General features: G+C 47.9%; 5 protein-coding genes across 7 annotated transcripts in view; 1 reads left to right on the top strand and 4 right to left on the bottom strand.

Moving 5' to 3' along the window:
• The window catches only part of LOC136184715 (uncharacterized), a 47,841-nt gene extending 46,823 nt beyond the window's left edge, over nt 1-1,018 (bottom strand). Inside the window, exons 1-3 of the mRNA XM_065971653.1 lie at nt 690-1,018; nt 454-605; nt 73-395 (exon numbers count right to left, since the gene is read on the bottom strand). Of these exons, the coding sequence (XP_065827725.1) occupies nt 73-395; nt 454-605; nt 690-983 (769 nt within the window). The 5' untranslated portion in view covers nt 984-1,018. The remainder of the gene's footprint in view (nt 1-72; nt 396-453; nt 606-689) is intronic.
• A 427-nt stretch (nt 1,019-1,445) lies between these two features.
• On the bottom strand, nt 1,446-5,597 carry LOC136184664 (beta-galactosidase BoGH2A-like). Its single transcript, XM_065971589.1, has 3 exons — nt 5,444-5,597; nt 4,853-5,390; nt 1,446-4,800 (listed from the first exon to the last, which is right to left on the bottom strand). The coding sequence occupies exon 3, from the start codon at nt 4,487-4,489 to the stop codon at nt 1,601-1,603; it is 2,889 nt and encodes a 962-aa protein (XP_065827661.1). The 5' UTR covers nt 4,490-4,800; nt 4,853-5,390; nt 5,444-5,597; the 3' UTR covers nt 1,446-1,600.
• On the top strand, nt 4,537-5,618 carry LOC136184665 (uncharacterized). The gene is made up of 4 exons (XM_065971590.1): nt 4,537-4,808; nt 4,858-4,872; nt 4,936-5,070; nt 5,123-5,618. The coding sequence occupies exons 1-4, from the start codon at nt 4,638-4,640 to the stop codon at nt 5,558-5,560; spliced, it is 759 nt and encodes a 252-aa protein (XP_065827662.1). The 5' UTR covers nt 4,537-4,637; the 3' UTR covers nt 5,561-5,618.
• Nucleotides 5,619-6,405: 787 nt separating this feature from the next.
• LOC136184714 (leucine-rich repeat and coiled-coil domain-containing protein 1-like) lies at nt 6,406-10,827 on the bottom strand. Of its 3 annotated transcripts, none has more exons than XM_065971650.1 (23): nt 10,531-10,827; nt 9,956-10,331; nt 9,739-9,805; nt 9,653-9,678; nt 9,540-9,596; nt 9,400-9,481; nt 9,127-9,347; nt 8,983-9,079; nt 8,810-8,928; nt 8,625-8,759; nt 8,434-8,573; nt 8,182-8,383; nt 8,022-8,135; nt 7,903-7,974; nt 7,779-7,853; nt 7,623-7,722; nt 7,487-7,575; nt 7,358-7,432; nt 7,204-7,296; nt 7,058-7,152; nt 6,867-7,004; nt 6,681-6,816; nt 6,406-6,624 (listed from the first exon to the last, which is right to left on the bottom strand). In XM_065971650.1, the coding sequence occupies exons 1-23, from the start codon at nt 10,791-10,793 to the stop codon at nt 6,499-6,501; spliced, it is 2,898 nt and encodes a 965-aa protein (XP_065827722.1). In that variant the 5' UTR covers nt 10,794-10,827; the 3' UTR covers nt 6,406-6,498. The 3 variants fall into 3 exon arrangements, with proteins under 3 accessions (XP_065827722.1, XP_065827721.1, XP_065827723.1); XM_065971651.1 differs by having other exon boundaries at nt 6,408-6,624; nt 9,653-9,805; nt 9,956-10,219; nt 10,276-10,331; nt 10,531-10,616; XM_065971649.1 differs by having other exon boundaries at nt 9,653-9,805.
• Nucleotides 10,828-11,426: 599 nt separating this feature from the next.
• LOC136184269 (palmitoyltransferase ZDHHC3-A-like) lies at nt 11,427-12,867 on the bottom strand. Its single transcript, XM_065971134.1, has 8 exons — nt 12,621-12,867; nt 12,452-12,573; nt 12,360-12,404; nt 12,260-12,311; nt 12,126-12,207; nt 11,937-12,067; nt 11,829-11,875; nt 11,427-11,780 (listed from the first exon to the last, which is right to left on the bottom strand). Exons 1-8 carry the CDS (start codon nt 12,843-12,845, stop codon nt 11,663-11,665), a joined length of 822 nt encoding a protein of 273 aa, XP_065827206.1. The 5' UTR covers nt 12,846-12,867; the 3' UTR covers nt 11,427-11,662.
• Nucleotides 12,868-12,922: the final 55 nt, after the last annotated feature.

Here is a 12,922-nt window from a genome sequence, read left to right as displayed (position 1 = left end):
CTACAGAATATCAGTAATTAACAATTTTTGTTTTTCCTGAAGAGGAGCCCGGATTGCTACGTGACTACTCACCTTCAAAATGTTCTTTCCTTGCCACTGCTGCTCCAACGTAAAGACGAAAGCTACTGTCGTCGCTGTCCTCTAAACGCTTTGGAAGCTGTCGCTGAGCGTTTCTCTGTCCGTCAATATAGAGAACAGCGTCGATTTCATAAACTGTTACAGCTAAGTGGTGGTAGATTCCGTCAGCAAGATTCACAGACGAAAACGTCACAGTTGAATAGCCTTCGGCGCTGCCTTGAGTTCTGTAGAGAAAAGACAGTTCATTGGCTGGCCCGTCACTGAGTAGACCATAGAAAATCGTTTTCCCTGTTTGACTGGACTTAGCTATAATAAATCTAAATAAACAATCAAACCAAACGAATATTCAAGAAGTATTGAGAAAATCAGCCTCACCCTTTATTTCTGGGTTCTTGGCGAATCCAGGCAGACACCGTGAACCCTTCGTTGATAAGAGTAATGGCTGGCATTGACCTTCCTTCAAAGTATGTCCCATTTTTGCCATCAAAAAGAAACGAAAAAACCGAGCCCTCTAGAACCTGAGACACCTATTAAAAACTCTCTAGTGAGTTGATATGACTGCATTTTTGCCCCCGCCCCCGCACGGCGAGGGTTGTAGAGCAGAATCTTACCTGTCCGAATACTTTTCCTGCTGATAGGACGTCCTGAAACGTAGGCCGTAGGCTTCCGTGCGGACACGAGGAGTTGCACACCAATGGCTTCGTTGAACAAGTCAGGGCGGGGTCACTTGGACGACAGAATGTCGTCGGGGGCGTTCCGCACGTAGACGAAGCGGTAACAACTCGATCGATGGCGTAGTTATTGAATACGTCTACTCTAGGATAGAGACCTAGATGTTCTGAAGGCGAAAACCCCGCAACGAAGATTCCGAATGCCAATATAATCCGTTCTGGCAGTGATGGCATTTTTTGGAGACGTATAGTCTTACTGCGACAGTTGTTCGGGAACGTTCATTGCAACTTGCTTGCGATTTTGTAAACTCGCGTGAGAAGCTCTAAACATAACGCACGCTATTGAACGTTATTTACCTGATTCAATTGGCCGATTCCTGTCAGTTACCACGCCCAGTTGCCGCTCAATTTTAATTAATTAGTGAATTGAAGGATATTTAATAGTTGGCGCCAGTTTTGTCTTGGCTACGCCACTGGGGCGGGCTCACTAGGGCAGGGAGAGCGTACGTTCCTTGTCATTAGTCATATTTAGCAGTTTGTAATAACGATTCAAAGGTTGGATGCACTTTTTTCCAGAACTTTCTTTGCTATGACCTTACCAACATTTGAGTGACTCGGTTTACTGAAAATTTTCATAGAGATGGACCCAGTCCATGCTCCAGAAGAGGACCGACGTGGCGAGTAAAATTTGTGGCTGGATAATCGGTATCACCAATTCTATAAACGGCATTGCTTATCAGCAGACATGCGCGAATTCCGGTTTACGTCAGCATTGCAAGGCAAAGGCGCACAGGACGTCAACTACAAAAAAAGACAAGTCAGAAAGTACCACAGAAGACCAGTCAAAATTGTCAGCTATGCTGCATCCACGCTGCCGCAACAGATAAAACATCGTCAGACGGATTGGTACTGACAGGAATCGTAACTTGCGATGAGCCCAGACCATCAACCGAAGCTTCGACGACTATGCCGGTGGCTGTCGGCTGGGTAACAATTTGCGTGCGCTCGCCACCTTGACGATCGATCTCCATCAAACGTCGCCGATGACTTGCTGGTCCGGACGCGTGTTCGGTCACTTGAACGACGGCTCGAGCGAGACCGTGAAACGCGCTGCGCCACATGGCCGTATTCGATTCGTGGCACATGGGATTCCCGTTTCCGACCCCGACGATTCTTCCCGGACCGCTGACGATTCGGAAGCTGACGTTGTGAGACGAAGATCGAACGACGTTGCTGCCGGCGTCCAGTATCGTCGCACGAACGAGACCTGCGTCTTGACCGTCGAGCACGAGCGCGCTTCCCGTACCGGTCGTGCTACTCGGCACGTCGACGTCGATGCGAACAGAAGCGGCGGCGCCCGACGTCATGACGGTGTGTCTCGCAACCGTTTTCTTATCAGCTGTTTGCGCAATTGCCGTCAGATTTCCCGGCGAGAACGGCACGTTGTTCCACGTTGTGTACTGACGATAAGGAACGCTCTGCGCTCCCTGAGATTTTCCGTTGACAAAGAGCTCTATCATAGGCGCGTTGCTATAAGCATGAATTGTGCGAGTGCTTCCTTCCAGACCCGGTTCCCAACTCTGCACAATATGCACGAGATTTCCGTCGTGATCCTCTTCCATAGCCGCCGTCGGATTAGCCGTCGACGGATTCGGCAGCGGAGGCGGATGATAAACCGAATCGCTCGGCTTTGAGTCGTTCATCGGATCGTGGAGCCAATAGGATCGATACCAGAAGGCGGACGCTTTGGCGAAACCGGCCAAGTCGATTGACCCAAACGCAGACGACACTTGAGGCCAATGAAAGTTGGACGGTTCGCCGAAGTAGTCGAAGAGAGTCCACACGAGCGTTCCGCTCGTGAAATTCCTTTGGTATTGTACGCCTGTTTGCGACGAATCGCAATCAGCGTTGAAATTGCCGATCGAAGGCGTGGATTTATTTCCAACGTCTTCGCCACGTTGGGTCGTGCACGAGCAGCACTCGGACGCAATCGTTGGCCGATTCGGATACATTTTGTGAAAGGTGTCAAACGCTTGGCCACCCTGATGCGAAAATCCCGTGACGTCAATAGCGTCCGATAGGGAATTATTGGGATCAATATGCGGTATAATGTTCGCCGAGACGGGACGATAGGAATCCTGCGATTTCGACGCCTCCTTGAACATCGTACCGATTTCCGTCAACGCTTCGCCGTGCGCCGGAACGCAGCCGCCCTCGTTGCAGAACGACCACACCATGACGCTCGGATGATTTCGATCGCGTCGCACCATGTCGCGTTGATTGAGGACCCAGTCCGATCGATTCCCGAAGTTGCGATTCTCGTCCCAGACAACGATGCCGAGACGATCGAGAACGTCGAGCAGACGCGGCGTAGGCGGATTGTGCGACATGCGCCACGCGTTGCCGCCGACCGCTTTGACCATCTGAGCGCGAAACAGATTGACGCGATCTGGAACGGCGACGCCGACGCCGGTGAAGTCGTTGTGATCGCAGAAGCCGCGCCACTTGAAGTGATCGTCGTTGAGATAGAATCCGGTCGACGCGTCCCAGCGCGTGCGACGAAAGCCGACGGTTACGTTCGCCGTATCGGTCGCCGTCTCCGTCATTACGACGAATTCCAACGTGTATAAGTACGTGCGCGCCGCCGTCCACAATTGAACATTTTTCACAGCCATTTGCGCTTGGAATGTTCCGTTTTGTTTCGGCGCGACCGAAGCGGAATTGGTTGATCCCGAAACGACAGACGCTCCCGTCGCATCGTAGAGCGTGAATTGGACTTTGACTTGCGCCGCCGTCGTTCCGTCGTTGACGACTTCGGCGATGGGATTCAACATCGCCATATCGGCCGTCATCCCCTTCATGGGATTACTGGCATCGTTTGCAGTCACCTTTCCCGTAACGTTCGTCGCGCCGTATAAACCGTCTGGCACAAAGTGCACCGTGCCGGCAGATATGAGATAGGTGTGGCGATAGATTCCGCCGCCTTCGTACCACCAGCCCGAGCCGCCCACAGATGTCGAAGCGACGGCGAGAACGTTCTCGTTTTCCGTGCCGTTTCCGTAGAATACGCTCGTCGCGTTGTCAAGACGCACGGAGAAGCTCGTGTAGCCCGAGTCATGATAGAGCAGCTGGACGCCGTTCAAAAAGACGGTGCTCGCGCGAAATATTCCATCGAAATAAATCCAGATCGATCGACCTTTCCATTCTGCTGGCAAGCCAAAGTGCTTGCGATACCACGTGGCGTTCTGCGGCAAGTAGGCGTGACTAGCCGGGCCGTTCTGGTCGTACGTGCCGCCAACCACGGGATCGTGCGGCACGTCGACTAGATCCCACATGGAGTCGCTGAAGTTGCGCGCTGCGGGGCCAACGTTGATAGAAGGCACATCGCGACAGCCACCAATCCACTTGGAATTATTAAAGCATGTATCGCTTTGGCCCATCCAGCAGCCGCCGCTCGAGTTTGTGACGCTCGGTTCGAATTGCCATATGGCGCAGGAGGGATCGATGCAACAGGCGTTCATGCAAGCTTCCGCTGTTGATGCTTCGTTCTTTTTCAAGCCCGCGTATTCGACATTGCTGCAGTTCTTTGGGAAGGCGTTCGGTGAGCACGCGACTGTGGGATTGCCCCAGTGGTATCTCCAGCCGAAATCAAAGTTGACGACTTCGCGCGGAGCAGAGGATGTGCCAAGAACGTCGCGATAAAGAGCGAAGAGCAGCAAAAAGGCGACGACAGAGACCATCGATGCAGTACTCAACTGTGCATTCACGTGACGATTCCGCCCCCTTCCAATTTGCCTCCAATTTGTCTCCGTCTCCAGGGCGTAGCCGCCCAAAGATGCGTCTCATTTACCTACAAGACTTCGCGGAGACCACGTTCTGCTCAGCAGCATGGTTATGAGCTTCATCCTCGCATTTCTCATCCATGTTTGTTTCAAGTCGGTAGAAATTGTCGCTTCAGAGGCCTGCACTGACAGTCAAGTCGCCATTATACCATCCTCGGGTCCAGTCATCTGCATGCCATTCGATAGATACCAAGAATTGGCACCGGGTGCTACAAAGGTAGAAAACAGTTTAGAAACGGCCTCACCATTATATTATTCAACCTTAGGAATCTGAAACGAATGTAACGTCGTCTCTATGGGTAGGTGGTTTGAGCCGACCGAGCTAATTCTCTCTATCATTTTAGACGGAGATAGCCTATCAATACATGTCACCAATGTGGCTTGACGAACAAGCGGAATTTTTTGAAACTCCGTCTGCTGTAGTGGCTGGAGGAATCGCATTCGGGCCCGGAGTAACGTCCAAGAGCAAATTATTCAAGGCACGCATGGTAACCGGTTCAGGTCCGTTCTCATACGATTTCCCTTTCAAAGGTTTCTCTGGCGGAAGTCGGGAGTCTCAAAGATGACGTCACGTACTCTGTGAAGCTTAATTTTTTCAGAACGAGACCAACCGCAGCGAGCGATCCGTCCATTCTAATATGCGACGACGTAAAATGCGTCGGATTTACGTATTATACCGGCGGCGAAGTTTGGGCTGACGGTGGTAGCGCTACTGGCGCTACGTGCTCGTTTGAAGAGCACGTTCAGATGCATAGTGGCTCCCTCATCAGCAACTGGGACATCCGCGTGGAACTTCATCCTAACCGTACGGTTGCTTTTACTTCTGCACAAAGCTCCCTTGCTGTAGCTCACCTGTTCGGAGATGCACTGAAGCCCAGTCGAGGACTTGCGCTTCAAACGTGCAGAGATGATACCCACGAAAGCTACAATTTCTTGCTATTTGAATATTCGCTAAAAGTAAATAGGTAAAAACGGTACAAATGCTTGAACTGTTCTGCTGATGCATATGCCACAAATCTTTACTCAATTTTGGCTTTGCAAACACGCAACGTCCGTAGGGCTTCTGCAACAGACGAATCCAAAGGATTATTTATCAAATTTATCTCGCTCAGGGACGACATAAGTTCGAAGTTATGGACTTCGATAGTTTGAATTTGATTGTCTGCAGCTGAGATCCTCTCGAGGGAAGCGAGGGAGAAAATGACGATAGGAAACTCGGTGAATCGATTCGACGACAAATCTAACGACTTCAAAGCGTCCATGTGAATCATTTCGTCGGGAAGAGCAGAAAGACGATTGCCGCTTAGATTTAATTCTGCGAATACCGGTACGTGGTTTCGACTCGATCAATTTTGGCTTTTCTCACCGAGAATCCCGCGGAAACAGTTCACAAAGCTAGGAAGAAGTCTTTTGATGCGATTACTGCAGAGTGTGATTCCTCTTAGAGGCACTTCTCGCATGAGAGCGTACACAGCGTCGGGGACTCTCATGAGGCGACAGTCGTTCAGATCAAGGTCTAGACTTTCGCGCGCTTCGCTACACCGACGCGCGACACGAGCGACGTCGTCAGCCATGGTAAGAATGCCTTTCGCTTTGGGCACGAATCAGGTGATCTTCGAAGCTCCACGCATGCACACATTGCTCTCTCTCAGGCCGCCGGTCTCTCAGGGGCTCTCTCAGGTCTCTCATACATCTATGGTTCGATCGACACTCTGAAACCACGGATACTAACTACTGTATCCGTGCTGAAACGGTGCACGAGTGTACAGAGCTAAAAGCGTCTTCTAGAGCATCAATGAATGACCCATCTAGGCCTATGGTATGACCAAATAGGTAGACGCGTCTATGCCTGGCTGTACAAAAACTATTGAGAACCCTCGAACCCATTCCCACAGACTCTGCCTTCACTAATCCAGTCCTTGCTCCACTTCTTGAAAAGCTCTGCTAAGCTTGAGAAGTCGCGATTCCATTTGCTTTCGTTCCTTCGCAGATTCAGTCAAAATCACCCTCATTTCGTCTTCAACATCCGCCACCTGTCGAAAACCATACTGTATACACTACTTTGCGTCTGCTAAGAAAGTAATATGACCTTTCTATGGGCTATATCCACTTCCAGCTGCATCTCTTTTCTAAGATGATCCAATTCCGTCTCGTGGCTTTGTTCCTTCGCATCCAACTGTCGCCGAAAAGCGTCGTCACAAGATCGTAGACGAGACGTTGCAGCTCTGTCATAAAGCCCTACAAATCAGCGCACATGCACACCGGAACTAGGCACCTGCTTTCCTCTTCAGCCTTGCGCTTCAAGTCCGTCAACTCTTTAATTTTTGACGCAAAAGTTTCTTTGACGTTCTGCATTTCAATTTCCAGACCGCGAAAAGCCTCAAGTCGACTGTCCCATTGCTCCTTTAGTTTCCTAAAACATGACTAAAAGGATGACACGAACAGCTACAGAAACTTGTTCGGAACTTGTGACTTGATTTGCAACAATCAAGATCTTCTTTCGTAGTAGCCAATTCTAGTTTCAGATCTTCTTTCCTCTCTTGCAGCACTTCAACGCGATCCTAAGGACAGATGTGAGATGTTGAGAGAAACGCCGTGTTAATTTAACTGACTTGGAGAGCGCGATTCTGAGATTCCAATTCTTGATAAATTTCTTGCGATTGGTCTTTCGAGGAACTTAGTTCTTCAGCGTGTTGTGCTACGGTCTTAGAAACAACGCGTAGGAAGCAATCAGTGAATTGACATTTTATCTGTTTGTGGCTGTACCTGCTTCAACTGCCTGATTGTGTTTGTCTGATCTTCCAGCATTTTGGATTTAATCAATATCGTATCAGCATCTCTCTACAAAATGTCTTCCTTCTCTCAGGCTGCAGGAGCAGAAGCAAGGTCACGTACTTCCGTCTGTCGCTTAAGATGGGTCACTTCGGCTTGAAGGCTCGTTATCTCCGACTCCATCCTGCCGCGATCTTGAGCCAGATTCGCACCTAAAGCAGGAGTGCAGAAGAATTGAATTTTTTCTTTTTTTTCAAACCTTGCTGAGCCAGTTCGTGGCCCCACAATTTTCTCTCCTGTCTTAGTCCTTCGATCACGGACTCTTGAGCAGCTATCTGTCCCATCAACTTCCCTTTTTCCTACGAGGAGACAAAGTGCTAATCAAGAATAGCCTCTTCGCGTGGACGGGTGGCACCTCTTCAACTCCCGTCAGCCGAACCAACTCTTTCCTTGCCTTCTGAAGATTTGCTTCGCTCTCGTCCCACCGTCCCTGACGAGATAAAGGTGTCGAGGAACTGTTCCTGTCGTCTCTCACCCACCTTATAATCTTCAACGGCTTCTTTTCTTGACTTTGACAGAGCAGCTATTCGCTCTTTTTGCTCCTTTATCATCTGCAAACAAAGGATTGCTACTGACGCAAGAATTGAAACAGTCCAACCGTCGTCATTTCTGCCAACATTGCACTGGCTTTCGCCTCTTTCTCGCTCGCCAACCGAGCTGCCCTCTTATGTGTACTTCCTTCTTCGGCCGCCTTTTCAAACGCAGCTTGAAGCTGATAAACATCATCATAGGAAACGCCCTCATTCCATGCAGCTTACCTCCTGGAAGCGTTTTTCTTCAATGTGCAACGCCATGCGAAATTCATCTTCCAGTTTAATGTATTCTCCGTCTTTCTCACGCAACTTCTCTTCCAAGTGTTTTATCTTGTATTCAAACCGCTCTTTCTCCCTTTCTAATTCCAGTCGAACAATCGCCTTTATTTCGGGGCGATTCGGGTCAATCCGATACGCCATTTCAACCCTTAGATTCAAATCAACACGTGTTCCGTACGTTTGTCGTAATCACTCTACCTGTGCTCCTGTTCTCTTGCAGCCAAAAGTTGCTGCAATTTTTCTACCTCTTCTTTATACTGCTTGATGCTTGCACGACTCAGTTCTAATTCATGTTTCATGGCTTGAAGACGCGTTTGAGTCTCATACTTCGATTTTTTCTACACAATCACTTAAGTCGTATAAGTAAAGGAGAGTTCACAGTTCTTTACCCAACTGGCTTCTTCCTGCAATCTCTCCGCTTCCAATTTAGCAGTAGCAGTTTCCAGATCTTTCAAGGAGAGTCGATACTCCTCCAATTGCTCTTGACGCAACGAAAGCTCTTCTTCCATCTCCGCAGCTCGAGACTAGAGCACGGCAGTTCAAACCTTCCTACATTTGATTTAGACATGGGTACCCGCGTTTTCTCGTACTGATCCTGAAAATTGGCCCTATTTTGCTTCTCCTGACGCAGAATTAGCTGCAACTGTGAGAGTTTAACAAGAACTGTCTCCTGCTGCTGCTGCTGCTCTGACACTAAAAAATTGATTGGCTTATTTGCAATCCAAGCCGCTCCTTTAGTTCTTGTACCCTTCTGCTCCAGTAACTTCAAGTGTTCAACTAGTTTTCTAGCCGCCTGCTCCGCCTTAAAACGCCTATCTCGTTCCTCGTCCAACTCGGCTATTAGCTGTGAGAGACCATGTTTTGATGAACACCTAAACTAATGATCCTTACTTCTGACATTGCAGGTCCCCTTGTTGTCGCTTTGCGTTCGGATAAACGTCTCCTTGCAATTGCATTTCTCCGTCGTTTATCTTCTTCTACTGACGTCAATCGCTTTTGTGTCGGCGACGAAGACGGCGATAACGGTTCGTGATCCCCAGAAGATTTCTTTGTGTTATGAGATGACAGTCCAACGCGTCTACGCGTCTTTTGACTCGTAGTAATATCGCCCTCTAAAACACAGTTCTAACTAAAAACGACATCAATAAAGAAAGACGAATTTGCCTTTCTCTTTCTCCGACGCTGAACAATATGTCCCACTTTCCGCTTCCACCTCCTTCAGTGATTGAGCACTTAGTATGGCAGCCTTAGAGAAAGAGTGAACGCACAAAACAAAAAAGAATTTTTCTGAGGAATAACGTTACCTGTTGAGAAGCAATGGCAATCAGTTTCTCTTCCAATTCCTTCAGCCGATCATCACCCTACAAACAAGATCCCAAGGTAAAGGAAAAACAATCGATATTTAAATTAAATTTGCCCGTGAATGCTGCTGACGTTGTTTTTCTAGAGGAATACGCCCATGACTAGACGATTCAGAGAATGAAGCATGGCTCAAAATTTTACTGGAACGATGTTTCTCTAGAACTTCATCAATGTGAGGCGTATTAACAGCAGTAGATTGACTAGATTCCTAACAAAACAAAGCTATAAATAATCGATATTCGCTAATCAATTAAGCAGCTGTGGTTCAGTACTAGGTAATATTAGAATTGTTGTAAAAAAGCTACAATTGGCTGCACATGACCTGCAAACAAGCTACATATTCTTTTAACACTCTTGCCTCAGCTGCACTAGACGACGTCCTTAGGTATTTCAAGTATCGTTGAATGCCAGGGATGTCCTCCAAATTATCTTCCTCACTCACTGTAAGCATTCCCTTTCCCTTATGATCCACCCCATCAAGAATTTCAAGATGATAAAGGGAAGCCAGTAGCATTGAACGCCATTGGTTAGTTGCCTTGCACAGCGGATTCTCCCGAAGGCTCAACTCCCTCATATGCTCAAGTCCAGAAATACTTTGAATTACATGATCAAGCGCTCTAATCTGATTTCCATGCAGAAAAATCGATTGAAGCGAATACTGGGAGCCCGCCTGCTCACCCAAGCCGGACACTGACGTCAGCCGATTGAAAGAAAGATCGAGCCTTTTCAGACGCCTAGAATATGCAAATGAGCGCGTGAACGCCTGCCTACGTAGATACAGTAGCCTCGTAGCCAGACCTTCCTCGCCTGAGCGAGCCGAGACAATCTCTGGGTACTACGAGGCTCTACCACATTACAGTAATTAAATACGAACAAAACCACACCATGCACTCATGTGCTAAGAGATCTTTACAGTGAAGTCTACCGTCTTACTTCAGTTCCTTGAGTCCTTCGACGATTCCAATTCGATTGCAGGCGAGATTAAGCGTTCGCAAAGATGCGAGATTGTCCATTCCTGTCATATGCTTAATTTTGTTCGATGAAAGATCAAGATGAGTAAGAAGTCGCAGCGCATCCAAGTTCTCCATTCGAACAATCGAATTGCAGTGAAGGTTGACGGTGACGAGGCGAGAAACGAGCGGTAGTGAACCCATAGACGTCACATGAGCGTCCACTATCGATAATTCGTCCGACATCAGGGAACAACGAATACCGTTGTGCCGAAGCTAGCCGTTTGCAGTGGAGAAAGCGCGCGTTAAAGCGATGCCCTGGAACTTGCCACTGGGAACGTGCTCTGTTGCGCACGTGACAGGCAGACAGGCATGCTAGCTAGCAAGGGCCAGCTAGCATGGAGCATGGATGTACAGTAATTACATCTATGCATTTGGGTTCCGGATAAGGAAGCCGCCGGGGAAGCACAAAGAGCAGCCATCACCGAAACGGCCGTCAGTTTCGTGGAGTGGAGTTCAATGAACTCCACTCCACGAAACTGACGGCCGAATCATCAAGTCAGCAAGTGGTAAGATACTTTGAAGATTTTTTAGAGATTCAAAGTAGTAGGTAGACTTTACTTCGTCATTTTTATTTGGTTTTGCACTTTTCAATTTTTAACGCTTTTTTAGCCGTCGGTTCGACCAATTCGGCTCTTACGCTTATCATCGATCACGTGGCACGACGGCAACCAGGTCATACCGGTCATACTACTGTTGGGTGTGCGCAGAGAGCTATCAACAACCAATGGCAGAAAACCAGAAATGTAAACGAGATTTCACGGAAACTGAAACTCTTACGTGCACAGCGCGTAATTGAGAGGCTAATTCGCACACAAATTGAATTGGCAATCAGCATCCTTTTTCCGTCAAAAGAAGCTAGAAAGTAAGAATCCTACTACAAAGTCAGGCCCTTCCCTAACCTTCTCTCCCAGACATCCGGGAAAAAGGGCCTGGCCTGAAATAAGAAACAAAATTTGGTATCGATTAGTGAGTGACCTTTACATACGACAACTACCAACGTAACAAGTGGAAGAAGCTACTGTACCATGCAAACTAGTGACACTTTTTTCAGATTAAACTTCGTGGAGAAGCCGGGGTTCGCGTTTCCTAAGATAGCAGGGTGGCCTTGTGAAAGGAGAGAGCCACTGGAGTGACGCCTTGCCACCAAAAACGCATTCAAGATTTTCCACGCTACAGCACAACTTTCAAACAACCAGTGTTGTATTGATCTTTTCTTACAGAGATGCTCTTCGTTTCTTCTCTTCTCGTTTCAGCTGTTCTATGTACTAAATGAAATGACGACTTTAAAACTGATTACCAGTAGTGAAGAGATCCGCGCCGTCCTACCGTTTCGTCAGTGCATATTGCATGGAGTTGAGTCAAGCACATGATGAGAGTGAAGAGAGCAAAAAGGACGGATTCGAAAAGAAGGAGAACAAGAAAGAGAAACGATGCGCCGCGCGAGAGCACACCACAGCCTAAATTGAATCGAGTCATTAAATGAACACTGAGTGTATAAATTACTATATATCATACCCTGAAAATCACTTGACACACATTGGATCATTGTGTAGACTCCCATAGCAAGAGCGAAGATAGATATAACAAATATATAAAACTACAAAAAAAAGATGAAAACATGTACTTAATTAAGCCAGCTGAATACATACAGTAAAAAGCACGAAAAATTTCTGATTGTTTTCTCCAACGCAATTGTTAACCCTGTGACAAAACGTCAACAACAAAATTGAACGAAATACGCACTCTCACCAGGGACAGTGATGATCCATCTTTCTTATACAGCGGTGGCAGATACTAAATAATTTTCGCCTTCCCGCTTACCCAATCAAAAGTATGGATACCTGCAGTGATGTGCTCGAATAGGTTTTATCGTTTGACATGTTCGACAGTGACGCAGATTTTCGCCCTGGCTATTTCTCACTTGAACCGCTTCCGCGCTGATCGATTCGCGCGGAACCGCACCCTGCCGATGCGGATGTTGCTACTGTAATTCTAAATTTGTGTGCTTACAGGATCAGTTAGCATAGCTCGCATGTGAGACGCGACGGCGAGAAACGTCAAGAGGTGAAAGACGAGATAGGCGAGCGCCATAAAAGCGGTCGGACTCGGCAGAATGACGGTCACAAGCAGAATAATGTCAGCGAAAACGATGAGACCATAAGTGAAAGCTACGCAAATGATGCCGCACGGATCCCAGACAAACCAGAGGCCGTCCTGGCCGCTCAAGAACGCCATGGCTGAGGAGGGCGTGTCGGATACAAAGCAAACGCGCGTTAGAAAGGAGAGTGTTTTGATGTTCGAAAGGCCCGGCT

Source organism: Oscarella lobularis, chromosome 3 (assembly GCF_947507565.1).
Source record: "Oscarella lobularis chromosome 3, ooOscLobu1.1, whole genome shotgun sequence".
Classification (NCBI taxonomy): domain Eukaryota; kingdom Metazoa; phylum Porifera; class Homoscleromorpha; order Homosclerophorida; family Oscarellidae; genus Oscarella; species Oscarella lobularis.
This window is presented reverse-complemented; position numbering and strand designations above follow the sequence as displayed.